Source organism: Equus przewalskii, chromosome 1, assembly GCF_037783145.1.
Source record: "Equus przewalskii isolate Varuska chromosome 1, EquPr2, whole genome shotgun sequence".
Taxonomy (NCBI): domain Eukaryota; kingdom Metazoa; phylum Chordata; class Mammalia; order Perissodactyla; family Equidae; genus Equus; species Equus przewalskii.
Window position 1 is genome coordinate 76,055,117 of NC_091831.1, and position 17,870 is coordinate 76,072,986.

The 17,870-nt window shown below is 35.1% G+C and overlaps 1 protein-coding gene across 10 annotated transcripts in view; it reads left to right on the forward strand.

The window, feature by feature from the left end:
• LYST (lysosomal trafficking regulator) overlaps positions 1-17,870 on the forward strand; it is a 194,002-nt gene that overhangs the window by 126,014 nt on the left and 50,118 nt on the right. For all 10 annotated transcript variants that reach the window (XM_070568406.1, XM_070568407.1, XM_070568416.1 and 7 more), the window contains 7 exons: positions 11,545-11,721; positions 12,274-12,350; positions 12,491-12,679; positions 14,599-14,744; positions 14,833-14,929; positions 15,899-15,960; positions 17,410-17,465. In XM_070568406.1, coding sequence (XP_070424507.1) covers positions 11,545-11,721; positions 12,274-12,350; positions 12,491-12,679; positions 14,599-14,744; positions 14,833-14,929; positions 15,899-15,960; positions 17,410-17,465 — 804 coding nt within the window. The remainder of the gene's footprint in view (positions 1-11,544; positions 11,722-12,273; positions 12,351-12,490; positions 12,680-14,598; positions 14,745-14,832; positions 14,930-15,898; positions 15,961-17,409; positions 17,466-17,870) is intronic.

Sequence of the window (17,870 nt, forward strand, 5' to 3'; positions counted from 1 at the left end):
AACAGAACTGATCGAATCCAGATGGGTGCACAAGAGAAACCACCGCTGCCCCTGCCCCGGCAAAGCGCACTGGGCGCCGCCACCTTGCCCGAAGGCGGAGAGTTCAGAACGCGCAGCACTCTGCCCCCATCTAGTGGCGACAGGCTGTAACTGCAACCAAATTCTACCACCATGAGAAAAAACCGCTCCTGTACCATCCAGCAATTTATAAAAGCCCCAGACCAGAAGGAAAACAACAAAAACATAGAATTAAGTCCTGAGGACTTGGAATTAGGTAAACTAAATGAAAATGAGTTCAGAGCAGCTATAATCAAAAAACTCAATGAGGTAGAGAGAAAGATAGAGAAACAAGCCGAGTTCTGGAGTTACTTCACAAAAGAGATTGAAATTATAAAGAAGAGTCAAAGAGAATTACTGGAGATGAAAAACACAATGGACCAGATAAAACAGAATACGGATTCCCTGAATGCCCAGGTAGACTCCATAAAAGAGCAAATTAGCATAATCGAAGATAGACAGGCTGAATGGCTCCAGACAGAGGAAGAAAGAGAACCAAGGATTAAAAGGAATGAGGAAAGTATTAGAGAGCAGATTCAATGAGGAGAAAGAATTTAAGGATCATAGGAATTCCCAAGAACGTGGAAAAGGAAAATGGAGCAGAAAGTGTGCTTAATGAAATTATAGAAGAGAACTTCCCAAATCTAGGGATTGAGAGAGAAATGTGTGTAGAGGAAGCTTTCAGATCTCCTAGATTTGTCAATGTAAAAAGACCTACTGCAAGGCATATGGTAGTACAAATGGCAAAAATGAATGACAAGGAAAGAATACTCAGGGCTGCAAGACAAAAGAGAATTACCTACAAAGGAGCTCCTGTCAGACTTTCAGCGGATTTCTCTGCAGAAACCTTACAAGCTAGGAGAGAATGGAGTGACATATTCAAAGCTTTAAAAGATAAAAATCTTCAGCCAAGAATACTCTATCTAGCAAGAATATCCTTCAGATATGAGGGAGAAATTAAATCTTTTCCAGACAAACAAAAGTTAAGGGAATTTGTAACTAAAAGTCCTCCACTACAAGAAATCCTCAAGAAGGCTCTCATATCTGAAAAAAGAAAAAAAGGAGAAAAGGGTCACAAACCACAGAGTACGGAGACAGATAGAGCCAGAGTAGGATAGCAAATATTCAACCATAGCATTAGGATAAAGGTAAGGAAAATACCAAAGCCAAGACGATCTTATCACTCTTAACTACAAACTCATATCACAAGTTGGAACAAGAAGTGAAAATAATAATTTAGGAGGGGAAGAGCAAAGGGACTAAATTAGTCTAGGCCAAGCAAGTAAGAGACCACCTGAGAATAGACTATATTATACACGAGATTCTAAATACAAACTTCAGGGTAGCCACTAAACTAAATAACAGAACAGAGACACAAATCATAAATAAGCAAAAATCTAAGAAACCCAGCATAAGAAATTGCAGTATCAAATGGGTAGGATAAAGCACACTGGAAGAGAAAAGCAGGAAAGGCAGATAATGAGCAACAGATTGACAGCTTTAAGTCCACATGCATCAATAATCACTCTTAATGTAAACAGGTTGAACTCTCCAATAAAAAGACACAGAGTGGCAAAATGGATTAAAGAACAAGATTCAACAATTTGTTGCTTCCAGGAAACGCACCTCAGCCCCAAGGACAAACACAGTCTCAGAGTGAAGGGGTGGAGGACAATACTTCAAGCCAATAGCAAGGAAAAAAAAGCAGGTGTTGCAATTCTTATATCAGACAAAGTGGATTTCAAAATAAGACAGGTAAAGAGAGACACAGAGGGACAATATATAATGATCAAAGGGACACTTCATCAAAGAAATAATGCTTATAAATATCTATGCACCCAACACAGGAGCACCAAGGTTCATAAAGCAACTATTAACAGACCTAAAGGAAGATGTTAAAAACAACACAATAATAGTAGGGGACCTCAACACCCCACTCACATCAATGGACAGATCATCAGACAGAAAATCAACAAAGAAATAGTGGAGCTAAACGAAAAACTAAAACAATTGGAGTTAATAAACATATATAGATCACTTCACCCTAAAAAAGCAGAATACACATTCTTCTCAAGTGCACATGGAACATTCTCAAGGATAGACCGTATGTTGGGAAACAAGGCAAGCCTGTACAAATTTTAAAAAATTGAAATAATAACAAGCATCTTCTCTGATCATAATGCTATAAGGCTAGAAATTAATTACAAGAAAAAAGCTGAGAAAGGCACAAAGATGTGGAGACTAAACAATACACTACTGAACAACCAATGGATCATTGAAGAAATTAAAGAAGAAATCAAAAAATACCTGGAAACTAATGAAAATGATAACATACCATACCAACTCATATGGGATACAGCAAAAGCTGTATTTAGAGGAGAATTCATTGCAATACAGGCACATCTTAACAAACAAGAAAAATCCCAAATAAGCAATCTTAAACTACACCTAACTGAACTAGAGAAAGAAGAACAAATAAAGCCCAAAGTCAGCAGAAGGAGAGAAATAATAAAAATCAGAGCAGAAATAAATGCTATTGAAACAAAAAAGGCAGTAGAAAGGATCAATGAAACAAAGAGCTAGTTCTTTGAGAAGATAAATAAAATTGACAAACCCCTAGCCAGACTTACAAAGAAAAAAAGAGAGAAAGCTCAAATAAACAAAATCAGAAATGAAAGAGGAGAAATATCAACAGACTCTACAGAAATACAACGGATTATAAGAGAATACTATGAAAAACTCTATGCTAATAGAATGGATAACCTAGAGGAAATGGATAAATTCTTGGACTCCTACAATCTCCCAAAGCTCACTCAAGAAGAAGCAGACAATTTGAACAGACCAATCACAAGGAGAGAGATTGAAACAGCAATCAAAAACATCCCTAAGAATAAAACCCCAGGACCAGATGGCTTCCCTGGGGAATTCTACCAAACTTTTAGAGGGGATTTAATACCTATCCTTTTCAAACTATTCCAAAAAATTAGGGAGGATGGAACACTTCCTAACACATTCTATGAGGCCAACATCACGCTGATACCAAAACCTGACAAGGACACCATGAAAAAAGAGAACTACAGGCCAATATCACTGATGAACATAGATGCAAAAATTCTAAACAGAATTTTGGCCACCAGAATTCAGCAATTCATCAAAAGGATCATACATCATGATCAAGTGGGATTCATACCAGGGACACAGGGATGGTTCAACATCCGCAAATCAATCAACGTGATACACCACATCAACAAACTGAGGAATAAAAACCACATGATCATCTCAATATATGCAGAGAGAGCATTTGACAAGATCCAACAGCCATTTATGATAAAAACTCTGAACAAAATGGGCATAGAAGGGAACTACCTCAACATAATAAAGGCCATATATGACAAACCCACAGCCAACATCATACTCAATGGGCAAAAACTGAGTGCCATCCCCCTGAAAACAGGAATGAGACAAGGATGCCCTCTATCACCACTCTTATTTAACATAGTACTGGAGGTCCTGGCCAGAGCAATCAGGCAAGAAAAAGGAATAAAAGGAATCCAAATAGGGAGGGAAGAAGTGAAACTCTCACTGTTTGCAGACGACATGATCTTATATGTAGAAAACCCCAAAGACTCCATTGGAAAACTCTTAGAAGTAATCAACAACTACAGCAAAGTTTCAGGGTATAAAATCAATTTGCATAAATCAGTAGCATTTCTATATTCTAATAACGAACTAACACAAAAGAACTCAAGAACACAATACCCTTCACAATGGCAACAAAAAGAATAAAATACCTTGGGGTAAATTTAACTAAGGAAGTGAAGGACCTATATAATGAAAATTACAAGGCCTTTCTGAGAGAATTGGATGACGACATAAGGAGATGGAAAGACATTCCATGTACATGGATTGGAAGAATAAACATAGTTAAAACGTCCGTTCTACCTAAAGCAATCTACAGATTCACTGCTATCCCAATCAGAATCCCAGTGACATTCTTTACAGAATTAGAACAAAGAACCCAAAAATTTATATGGGACAGCAAAAGACCCTGAATTGCTAAAGCAATCCTGAGAAAAAAGAACAAAACGGGAGGCATCACAATCCCTGACTTCAAAACTTACTACAAAGCTACAGTAATCAAAACAGCATGGTACTGGTACAAAAACAGGTGCACAGATCAATGGAACAGAATTGAAAGCCCAGAAATGAAACCACACATCTATGGACAGCTTATCTTCGACAAAGGAGCTGAGTGCATACAATGGAGAAAAGAAAGTCTTTTCAACAAATGGTGCTGGGAAAACTGGAAAGCCATATGTAAATGAATGAAAATTGACCATTCTTTTTCACCATTCGCCAAAATAAACTCAAAATGGATCAATGACCTAAAGCTGAGACCTGAAACCATAAGGCTTCTGGAAGAAAACGTAGGCAGTACACTCTTTGACATCAGTATTAAAAGGACCTTTTTGGATGCCATGTCTTCTCAGAGAAGGGAAACAATAGAAAGAATAAACAAATGGCATTTCATCAGACTAAAGAGCTTCTTCAAGACAAATGAAAACAGGATTAAAACAAAAAAACAACCCACTAACTGGGAAAAAATATTTGCAAGTCATATATCTGACAAAGGCTTAATATCCATAATATATAAGGAACTCTCACAACTCAACAACAAAAAATCAAACAACCCAATCAAAAAATGAGCTGGAGACATCAACAGACATTTCTCCAAAGAAGATATACGGATGGCTAATAGGCACATGAAAAGATGCTCATCATCGCTGATCATCAGGGAAATGCAAATCAAAACTACACTGAGATATCACCTTAGACCCATTAGAAGGACAAAAATATCTAAATCTAATAGTAACAAATGTTGGAAAGGTTGTGGAGAGAATGGAACCCTCATACACTGCCGGTGGGAATGCAAACTGGTGCAGCCACTATGGAAAACAGTATGGAGATTCCTCAAAAAATTAAAAATAGAACTACCATATGATCCAGCCATTCCACTACTGGCTATCTGTCCAAAGAGCTTGAAGTCAGCAATTCCAAAAGTCCTATGCACCCCAATGTTCATTGCAGCATTATTTACAATAGCCAAGACATGGAAGCAACCTAAGTGCCCATCAACAGACGAATGGATAAAGAAGATGTGGTACATGTATACAATGGAATACTACTCAGCTGCAAAACAGAACAAAATCATCCCATTTGCAACAACATGGATGGACCTTGAGGGAATTATGTTAAGTGAAATAAGCCATTTAGAGAAGGATAATCTCTGTATGACTCCACTCATATGAGGAATTTAAAAATGTGGGCAAAGAAAACAGATTAGTGGCTACCAGGGGAAAGGTGGGGTGGGGGGTGGGCACAAAGGGTGAAATGGTGCACCTACAACACGAATGACAAACATTAATGTACAACTGAAATCACACAAGATTGTAACCTATCATTAACTCAATTAAAAAAAAAAAAAAGACTTGTACAAAAACATCCGTGACAGAGCCAGCCTGGTGGCACAGCACTTGAGTTCACATGCTCCGCTTTGATGGCCTGGGGTTCGCCAGTTCAGATCCCAGGTGCGGACCCATGCACCACTTATCAAGCCATGCTGTGGCAGGCGTCCCACATATAGAGGAAGATGGGCATAGATGTTAGCTCAGGGCCAGTCTTCCTAAAAAAAAATCCTTTTTCATAATAGCCAAAAGTTGGAAATAACCCAAATGTCTATCAACAGGAGAATATATAAACAAATTGTGATATATTTATAGAATAGACTATTATACAGCAATAAAAAGGAAAGACTGCTGATACACCTACCATTATGAATGAAGCTCAAAAACATTGTATTGGTGAAAGGAACAGCCAAACACAAAAGAGTACACATTCTGTAATTCCATTTTATATGAAGTCCATGAACAGGCAAAATTAAGATATGATAGAATTCAAGACAGTAGTTGTCTCTGTGAGGAGCGGGGCAGTGAGAAGGGTAATTGACTGGAAAGGGGCATCAGGAAACTTTCTGGGATGATAAAAATGTACTATATCTTATTTTAGGTAGTGGTATACATGGTATGCATACTTATTGCATACATGGGTGTATGCAACTGTCAAAAATCATAGAAATGAACACTTAACACCTGTATGCTTTATTATATGTAAATTATACCCTTACAAGTAAAGTAATAGCTGATATATAAGAAAGAACAGGTATACCTTTAATACCTGGGAAACTCAGACATATGATATTAGGATCCAAAAGGTTATAGTGTTGAAGTGATATTTTTAGATGCTCTTTCCAATATTAAGGCTCTCCCAAGTGCACTAAGGGCATTGTCTTCCCTTCCCAAGGCACAAGTATATCCAGCCCCAACGTCTCCTCTGTGGAGAATTTGAAGTGGTGTTCTTTCGTTTCTTTGTACTCAGCAAAGTTGCCATCCATCAAAATCCAAGCCTGGTGTTCGTATTCCTCTTTTTTGCATACCAGCTTCCCTTCTACACTACTCTGTTTTGGTCAGTGGTATCTTTATTGATTTTAGCTTGAAACATTGGAACTATGGTTGACTTTTTCTTCTTTCTTGAAATAAGAGAGGCCAAGGCTAGTCGTTTATTTAGCTGTGTCTTTCTCAGTAGTCTGCTGGCCCCATCCTAGTTCACGCTTTCACCTCTTATGCTCAGATCACTGCCATAACCTCCTCTCCACCTCAAGACCAAATTACTGTACCTGATTTTTTTTAAAGATTATTAAGGAAACTTTCAAACATACCTAAAAGGAGAAATCAAGAAAGAATTCCACGACTATTATCCAACTTTAATTTTTCCTTGTAGTATTTTGAAACAAATATCAGGTATCAAATTATTTTACCTGCAAATACTTCAATATGTATCTCTGACCAATAAGGTCCTTTTTAAACTTATTACACAATAATATTAACAATAGTTCATTATCACCTAATACCCAGTCAGTGTTTAAATTTTCCCAATTTTCTTATAATTTTTTTAATAGTTTGCTTGATTCTGGATCCAGACAGTGCCCACACATTGCATTTGTTTGATGTTTACTAAATCTTTTTAATCCGTGGCAATTACCCTCCCCAACCATTTTTTAAAATGTCATTTATTTGTTGATGAAACTGGGTCATATGTTGTAGAGTTTCCCACGTTCTGAATGTGGTTGATTGTGTCCTTGTGGCTCTAGATCTAGAGACTTTATTAAATTGTAGTTCTTCATTTCATATTTGTTTTTGTGTGTGTTTGTTTAAAAGAATACTTTATTAGGAGTGCTTTGCATTTTCTATGATATCATAGCAGGAGGCACAGAATGTCTAGTTGCCCTGCTTTTAAATAGATGGTATCAGCCTGATCCATCCAGTATAAACTTCGCCCTCAGTCTTTAACTTAGTTAAAGTAACTAAGCTAGAACTTAGTTCTAGCAGCCCTTGATGATAGTTGCCAAGAGCCACTTTTTCATTAGCAGTTGCAGAATAGGGATCTCCAGCCTCTATTAGCTCTGATTCTTCTATAAGGAAGAACATTCCCTTGTCAACTACTTGGCTACCCTAAAATACAGTCTGTGTAGAAAAGGCAAGATAAATGGTTCTTTCTTTCCCCTATTTATTAATTTTTAGAATAATGAGTTGGTGTCCTAACAACCTCCAATTTTTGTATTTGTTTTTATTTTTGAAGTGTCATTATAGACTCAGGTATTTTTAATAAATGTTTTTATTTCATAAATTTTTATAAAGTTTACAAATTTTTAATAAAGTTTATAAATTTTCAAACTATTGCAGTTATAATTCTGTTTGATATTCAAATTAACACCCCTGTAGATTCAAGTTGTTGTGTTCTTTTAGCATGGCCTTTTTAATTTTTAACAAGTTGGTATGATTTAACTTCCTTGCTTTCTGGAACAGAAGAATGTCCCAGGCTCATCTTGTACATTTCCTTCCTCAGACCTGGAACCAAACTTTTCCCCCAAAGAAGCCTGTATTTGACTTTAATGAGATAATAGTATTTAGAGACTACAAATGTAGGACTACGTACATTCATTTCTGTTGGGTTGTCATTTCTTCTCAGCCTTTTTAATGGACAAAGCTAGGAAATTTGTATTTTTTAGGAAGAAAAATAAATCATGAGTTCGTACTGACACTTTCACTTTTTCTTGGATTTTATATTTTTATTTTTGTAATTAATGTTGATAACTTTGGTTCCTGATGATACTAACATAATTACTTATTTGCTTTATCTTTCCATGTATATATAACATCTTCAAAATAAGGTAACCAACATTACACTGAAAAACAAGCCCGCTGAATGCAGTTTAAGATTTCCTTGTGGTTCTTCTTGTTCTTAGGATACTATTATGGGTGTACAGTGAAAATACTGTATTCTAAAAGCTTTAAATAAGTTTCTTTATTTGGTTATGCCACTAACTTCAACTAAGTAGGGGGTTTTTTTCTTCTTTTTTTTTTCTATTTTTAGGGATTCCATTGTGTTTTTATTTGTTTAATTTTGTTTTTAATTATGTAAAATGTCTACATGCTTCAAAATCAAAATTGTGAAACAGCACATTCAGAGAGGTTCTAGCTTTTATCCCTATACCCTCCCCGCATTCTTTCCCTTTCCCTGTAGGTAACCATCTTTGTTTTTTATTTCTTTTGAAGATATAAGCAAATCTGTGTACACACATGTAAGTATATATATCTCCCCCACTTGTCAACACAAAGAAAGATAGTAAACTATGCACACCTTAATCTGCTTTCTTTAGCTAACAGTTTATCCTAGAGATCATTCCGTAGCAGTATACAGGGATCTTCTCCTGCCTTTTTTGCAGCTGCCTACAAGCTGTATTCTGTTTGTACTTTGCCTGATTTTTAAAGCTCCAGGCTTCTTTTCTGCTGTTACAGCTCAAGTCTGATTAATTCTCCAGTCTGTAGCCCCTCCTCCTTTCAAGATAGTCTCATCCTTGTCTCTTGCAGCATCTTCACGTTTTGTGTATTCCTACTGCCATGCTGCTTTATTCATGTTGTCCCCCCAGCATGAAACGCTTTATTTCCTCTCCTTTGTCTGTCTGTATACCCATTCTGTTCATTTATCCATATACCCAGCTCACACTATACCACCTTCAAAACCTTCCTCCTTTTCTTGAATCCACTTGAACCCTTCCTTCTTGGAAGCTTCATTGAAAATTTTATTTTTACATGTTTTAGCATTTTATGATTTTCTAAGGCTTTGTGTTTAATAGATTAAACTCCTTTTGAGGACTGAAAACAAGACTTTTTTTTTTTGCGTCTAACTCCACTAACACCTTTTCTAGTTCCAAGAACTATAATCAATAAATGAGTGATCAGAGGATGTTAAAATGAGATATTAGCAACAACTTTGGTGTTTAAAAAAATCATGTGTTTCTTTGAATATTCAGAATGAATAAAAACGTTTCTGATAGTTTTTCAGGATGGTTTTAGAATGTCACTGAATACTAAACTGAAGTATTTTTAGAGTTATATCAGGGACATTACTTTTAAGACACACATGTGAAAATATTCTAGTCATCTACCATTTCTCCTTATTTACCAACTCTTCAGGTCTTTTACTCATGAGCATCTGTTCATTTTTCTCTTTTGGTCAAGTAGCAGCTGTCTCCTGACTAATTTAAAATGTTGCATTAAAATGAGCTTTGCTATTTCCATCATTGCATATGTTCATCTTTTGCTTTTGGGAAGTAACATACTGTGATTCAGCATGTTAATTTAAATATCACCCAAAACGTAATAGTTTCCAAATCCATTTGTTGACATTTAATACTCTTCACAGTTTAAAATGTCATAAAGCCAAATGCAGTAGTATTTATATCGGTGCAAATTTTTTAAAGTAAAATTATGCATGTTTAACTTGTTGCCAAAATTAATGTCTACTTAATACATAGTGTACATATAACGATCAGGTGTAATGTCTATAGCATGGAAGGGCCACTTAAAAAATTATTAATCAAAATTCAATTTAGGTTTACTCTGTGAAGAACAATTGTTGTTACCCTGAGTAACACTCTAATTTTGGTTATAGAGTCTGTTCGTAAAAGCTTGGCCTAAACCAACTCTTCTCTGTACGTACACATAGAACTGAGTGCTGGTTTTGTAGTTGTTCACCTTTTGTTCTCCCTAGGGACTAGTCAATGCTTACAAGCGAATGCAAAGATAGGCTTTTGTTTTGGAATGTTCACCAACATCTACTATACTAAGCTGAAATCAAAGGAGTAAGAATTAATAAGCATAATTCTATTACCTTGAAGTTTAAAGGAAAGTTTCCCTTCCAGTTCAGTTTTTCTGTGAAAAGAACTAAGAATTATTTCCTTTATCCCAAGCTTATTTCCTGTGACAAATAGAAATGGCAAGCAATAGGATATATTGGAGTATATGAGGAAGCCATTTAGGGTAAACCTAATTCGGCCTGCCTGTTTTTCCAAAAGGGCCTGACATGGCCACTGAGCATACATTGTGTATCCACTTTAAGCATTTCCTATGGCAAGAACAAATACCCTTAAGATAAAGATGCAACTTCCCCCCACATTAGCATTTCCTTAAGGATAAGCATTTCTCCCTAGACTAGGAAATGATCGCTGTGATCACTTGTGACTGCCCAGCTCACCTGTGACCACCCAACTCACCTGTGACCACCCAGCTCAAGACAACAGACCTGCCACCCTGCTGTGTCCACTGAGACAGCAGACCTGCTACCTGCGGTGTCCATCAATCGCTGTGCCAACAGAGCAATCTGGTGACTATTGTAAAAGGGACATTTCAATCATATGTGAAACATCCTCTTTGAGGGTATATAACCACTCTGTACACCCCACTTCTTTGGTGCCCTTCCTTCCTTGGGAAAAGAAGGCCCGGGCTATTGTCCTCACATTTTGGCTCAGAATAAACTCACCCAGATTTTCATTTATAGATGGGTTATGGATTATTTTCATCAACACCTATATTCGTTCAGCAAATCCTTTCCCAATTCTTTCCTTAAAAGCTTGGTTTCTTGCTTTTCTTTTCCTTCTTTCCTTCCTTTTGACCTTTTACAATGAAAATTTTCAAACATACTAAGAAAAGTAGAGGGAATAGTATAATGAATAGCATATAACCATCACCTAGATTTAACAGTTGTTAATATTTTTATTATATTGGTATCATTCCTTCTTTTTCTGAAGTATTTTAAAGTAAATTATAGAAATCACAACATTTTTCAAAAGACGTTTTCCTATGTAACTATAACAACCTAGCAAAATTAGCGTATACCCTAATATCATCAAATATCCAATGCATAATCACATTTCAATTGTCCCAAAATGTCTGTTTTAACTGATTTGTTCAAACCAGATCCAACCAAATAAATCTAGCAATATAATTTAAATTAATTACTGTTAAAAAATTTAAGTGTAAAAAACAAAAGTTCTTTATTACTAAAAAAATTATTACTTTTTTTTTAAAGCATGGACCCAAGTTAGTTTTGTATTTGTCAGAGTTGATACACAACCACCATGATGAACTGACTGAAGAAGAACTGGACGCAGCAGAACTGCTTATGAATGCTTTAAAATCATGTGGTCATAAGTGCAGCCCTCCTAGTGTGTCAGCAAAATCAGACCTTGTTAAAATGATCAAGGAGGTGAGTCAGTGACGCCGTAACTGTTTCTTAGAAGATTCCGTAGAATATAATATAAGAATGATTGAAAGAATTTTTTATCATGGAGTATCACTGATAATGAATTTGAAATAATTTTTTTACTTTATATTGCTTTTTTACTATAAGAGAAAATATAGGCTTATTTTAAGGAGTGTTTTATTTTTTTCTCTATTCATTCTTGTCTGTTATCAGTAGCTTTCAGCAAAGGAAAGATTTTTATAGTCACAAGCAAGTTGAAGCATAAACCTTGAGTTATGGGTTCGTTAATGAAAAAGCAAAATAGGAAAGCAAGCAACTATGCAAACCTATCAGGTGTGGCCACCCTGGTTAACTATTGTAACCTAATTTCTTTGACCTAGACTGTATGGAAACAAAGGGGAAATACAACATTATTTAAGTGGTTAATATAGTTTAATATTCTGGTCTCCTGGGGAATATTTTTTCTTTGTTAACTTGGTTTTAAAATTAGTTTGTTGGGCTCTGTGCCACCATTAAATGATAAGTTTTATATGGTATATTGTCCAAATCTTTTAGGAACAAAAGAAATATGAAACTGAAGAAGGTGTGAATAAAACCACCTGGCAGAAAAGAGTTAATCATAATCAACAAAGGTAGGATTTTATGTGTTCTAAAAGTTATGTCTTTTAGGAATGTATTAGATTTCACATATACTTTTAGTGTTAAAGTGCCATATTTTGATATACATTAATGTTCTACATATGCTTACTTATGGGCAATCTTGTTTGTTTAGTCTTTTTCAGCGTCTTGATTCAAAAGCAAAGGATATATCCAAAATTGCTGCAGATATCACCCAGGCAGTGTCTCTGTCCCAAGGAATTGAGAGAAAAAAGGTGATCCAGCATATCAGAGGAATGTATAAAGTAGATCTCAGTGCTAGCAGACATTGGCAGGAACTTATCCAACAACTGACGCACGATCGGTAAGCGAAGTGGGACATTTTCAGGTTGTCTTCATGAATATTTTATCTATTGATGTTAAAAATCATATGTAATTCTTCCAGAATAACGATTCATAACACTGTTTCATTAGTTTAAATGTTCTTTGTTTAATTGCTTATGATTTCATCTTGAACGATAATCCTATGAGAATATTTTTTAAAAATTGTTGGGGGTGGGGAAGATAATGAGAGAGAGAGGCATTAGCTCTTCTGGATAGTAAAATCTGTATATTGGCTTTAATTTTTAATTCTGATCTTTGTAAAAGACTAGAAAAATCACTGAAAGAGGGTAGTTGGGAAATAGATCTTTTTCTAGCTAAGACTTTAATAATATAATTTAAAAATACAAATAACGAAAAGAGGGAAACTAAAGTATTATTCTCTGAATTTGGTTAAGATAACTGGTTAGTATGACTTTGAGGTGCTCAAAAAACTAAGCATTATACACTAAGGCAAATTCCAGGTAAACAAAAGAATTAAAATCAAAAAGTTTATAAAGTAGAAGAAAATAGAGTGTTTATCAACTCTCTGATGGATGGATCACTTTCTAAACTCAAACACAATAGAAGAAGCTACAAAGAAGAAATGAATGGATTTGAACTTTAATTTTTTCCGATCTATTTAACAACCATAGCAACAATAAAACATGAAAATTTATTTTCAGCAAATATGTCAGTTAATATTTTTATTATTTAGAAAATTCATGTAGATTTAAAAGTAAAGTATCAAGATCCCAGAAGTTTGAATGAGCAAAAGACGTGAATACACTCTTTACATAAGACAAATACAATTAATAAACAGATGGGAAAATATCCAATATGGCTAGAGGCTAATTTGGTTTTTTGAAACCTTTAGATACCATATTTAACTTTTATGTTACAAAATTTTTTTAGGTGCTATTATCCACAGCAGGAAGAAATGTATCCTCATCTCTGGTCAGAGATTTCATGGCATTGTATGCTTTGATAATATATGTCAGAAACCATACAAAGATTTTATTTCAAGCTCCAGTTATCCTATTTTAGTCATTCTATCCTAAGGAAAATACTCAAAATATGGAAAGGCAATAAACATAAAGGTTTCATCTCTGCATTGTTTATGCTAGTGAATAATTGGAAACAACTTAAGTATATAATAATAGTAACAGGATTGAATACATTATGATTTATCCACTTAATGCAATATTAGCCACTTTAAATGATGACGATAAAGATTATAATGTATTTAGTGAAAGAAGGCAGGATATAGAAATGTATATTCATAATAATTATAACTGCAATTTTTAAAATGAAGAAAATAACTACTACCAGTATTTTGGTATGCTTAGGGTAGTAGAATTAAGGGTGATGTTTTTCCTCTTATCTATTTCTAAAAATATATTTAATAGGATTAAACTATTTTCTTTCATTTAAAATATTTCTTTGTATTTAAGCATTTTAAGAAATGTGATTTAAACTATAGAAATGAACGAATTTTATTTGTTATATTAGTAGGCAAAATGGGAAATGTAAAAACTTAATTTGGAAAATGGATTTTTCTTTTAGCTAGCCATATTAAGTCCAATGTATCACTAAAGCATACATGTTGCTAAAGCATTCATAGTAGGCATGAATATATCTTTTTAAAAATTTAATAGATAGAAAAACCTGGTAGCAGAGCATGCCTCCAGGTGGGGAACTGGGAGACTAGGATTCAGGAGCAAAAGGGCACTTATTTTTTTTATGTCGTTCTTTTAGAAACTATGTGTATGCATTCCCTAATCTAATATATAAACAGCTGGGTTTTTTAATTGAATAGATCCATTTTGATTTATTTATTCAGTTTTTATAACAATTTTTTTTAAAAGCTATAAGTACTTCTTCAGATTGCCACTTAAAACGTTCTTTTATTTTCACTTGCAGAGCAGTCTGGTATGATCCCACCTACTATCCAACTTCGTGGCAGTTGGATCCAACAGAGGGGCCAAATCGAGAGAGGAGGCGTCTACAGAGATGTTACTTAACTATTCCAAATAAGTATCTCCTTAGGGATAGACAAAAATCAGGAGGTAATAGTGGCTTCTTGACTCAACATATAAATATAGCAGATAACTATGGTCATTAGATAAAGATAATATGTAGTTTTTCCCTCAACAGATGTGGTCAAGCCACCACTCTCTTACTTATTTGAAGACAAAACTCATTCTTCCTTCTCTTCTACTGTAAAAGACAAAGCTGCAAGTGAATCTATAAGGTAAATTTGAATCATAAGATGTTCTCTCTTTTGTTGAAGGACTTAAAGATTTTAAGTTTACTGTAGTGTTTATGTAATATTTATTTTAGATAATGCTGTGGTTTAGGAAAGGTCCTAAACATGGCTCAAGAGAGGACAAGGTTGAATGGCCAAAATCCAAAAGGAGTAGACATTTTTGATGGCAAGGACTCATTGGACTTCAGTCGTCGTGCTCTGGCCCTTGTTTGCATATATATATTTTCATAGTTGACTTTTCTAATGACTTTGTGAAGTATATGGTGCTGCTGGTGGCATCATCAAGAGGCAATCTAGTATAGTCATTAAAGGTTCCAATTCTCCTTCCTTCTCTTACAAGCTGTCTGATCTTGGGCAAGTCTTAGCCTCTCTGTCTCAGTTTCCTTATCTGTTACATGAGTAAGATAATCACACCCGAAGTATCATAGTATTGTTAAGTATTAAGTGGGTCAGTGTATGTTAACTATGGATAGTATTGTCACTATTTTTGTGGTGGTAGTTATTACATGCCCATTTTACAGATGAAAAACTGAGACTCAAAGAAGATAAGTGACTTGGCTAAAGAGTAGAGGAACTTTTCTGATTCTAAATCTGTGTTTTTCCTAGAATAGTAGGCTTCTTTTATGTGTTTGAAATATCAGAGACATGACCCAATGTTTGCTTATTTACTAGAAAATAGAAAATACTGAAATCTCCTTTAAATAATTGAATGCCTATATCCTGCATACAGAGTATAGGGATTATTAGTCGTCTTTTTAAAGTTTCAGTCATTTTCTCCTCTACTATAGAATGTTAAAAAATGAGATAATATTTTCCTGTGGGTTTGGACAAGACATCTCATGCTTTTAAAACTTGTCTGCTTTTCTGAAGTCTTTTACTAGATAAAATAAAACTTACACTCTGTAAAATTGATCAAAACATTTAATCATAGTCATTTTAAATATGTTTTCACAGAGTGAATCGAAGATGCATCAGTGTTGCACCATCTAGAGAGACAGCTGGTGAATTGTTATTAGGTAAGTCACATTTTGAAGAGTTTTACACATATTCACCCTGCTGTATTTTATTCTTAGATAATTTGAAGCATTATTTGACACACAGCCATTCAATCAAATAAGTTTTCTCTAATATCACATAGGTTATTTTGCTGTAACATTATGTAGAATGCATGTGATTCATGAATGTAAAGAAATGACAGTCATTTTCTGAAAGGCACATGAATAGCATTTTAATTTTTATAAAATTGGCTTTCTTCATGAGTATACATTTTTATATTTAGCCATCGCTTTTATTATATATCAATTTTGATTTTTAAAGTGAAGAACTATTGGTATACTTATATGCCTACTGTTTTAACAGATATACCTATGCATAAGAAATATATCCACCTTGAGATTGTTCATAATTTACATTTTCTATTGTGCTTCTGAGAGAAAGGCCAAATTTTCGATCCATGGATACCTATATAGTTACATTTGGTGAGAAATTTTTTCCTCAAAATATGAAGGAATAAAGTTATACCCCTTGGTGTCTGTTTCCTTGAAGAACCAATTTGTACGCTGTAGGCCAGTTGTTCTCAAAACGTGGTCCCCAAATCAGGAGCATCAGCATCACATGGGAACTTCTTAGAAATGCAGCTCTCAGGCCCCAGCCCAGACCTGCTGAGCCTGAAACTCTGTGTATGGGGCCCAGCAATCTGCCTTTTGATGAGCCTTCCAGCAATTCTGTTTCACCCTCAAATTTGAGAGTTCCTGCTGTAGGCTAAAGCTCCAGCCTCCAAAGCCCAAGATGCGGAGCTTCAAGCTTGCCGTGACTGAACCCCAGGGTCACAAGGATGGAGCTGGTACCCTTCTCTGAGCCAGCCATACCAGTGCTCAGTGGGGACCAGCACGCAATGCAGAGCTCCAAGGAGTTCCTACCGTTTGGATACGTGACATACGGACATGTGTTAACAACAGCCTATGAAGCAGGAAAAATTGGGGGGCTATCTTTTAAGGCCTGTTCGACCCTGTTGAGTGTTTAAGTCAGCAAAATAATTAAGGATTACTCTTGCTAGAAAATTTGATTTACAACTTGACTCCAGTTAATGTGTGACAAAATAAAGCAAATGAATATGCTAGTCACATAAGAAGAATACTGGTAATAATAAATAGCCTACATTTTTTAAAAAATGAGTGCCAGGCACTGTTAATAAGCATTTTACATATATTCTAATTTAATTCCCACAGTAACCTTGTGAAAAAGTCCCCTCTCATTTTTTTAATAAGGAAACTAAGGCACAAAGAGGTTAAGCAACTTTCCCAAGAGCTCATGGATGCCTTCAAAAATATTTATTGAGTGTCAGGAACTGTTTCTGGGTGCTGAGATTCAAATTCAGGCCAACTGATTCCAGAGGTCATGCTTTCAACCGTATAGGGTAATAGTGCACATACATTTTAAAACTCATATCCAGTTATTTTCTGCAGGTAAATGTGGAATGTATTTTGTAGAAGATAATGCTTCTGATACAGTCGAGAGTTCGGTGAGTAGAGGCTTAAGTTTGCACTTATATAAATCTAGACGAATTCCAAAAAAATGTATAAATTCAGTGTAACCAGAGAGCAGGTAGAACTATTAGAGTACATTTATTGTCCCTCTATGTGTAGACTGGTCTGAATTCCAAACATTTTTTTAAAGCTAATTTTAGAAAGAAGACCATGCCATCTCCTCTGGCTTATGGTCTGAGTCTCATAGCAGTTAGTATTATGAGTCAAATTCTGAAGTGCTCCTGTTATTTCGATTTATGTCCATTCTTTCCCACACTGTCCTCTGTAGTGACAAATAACTGCCCCCCTGACACTCCCAGTCTACTATCAAGTACATAGCTTAAGTATTCTTGATACTCATTTAGCTTAGTAATCATAATTTTTATTCTTCTGGAAATACT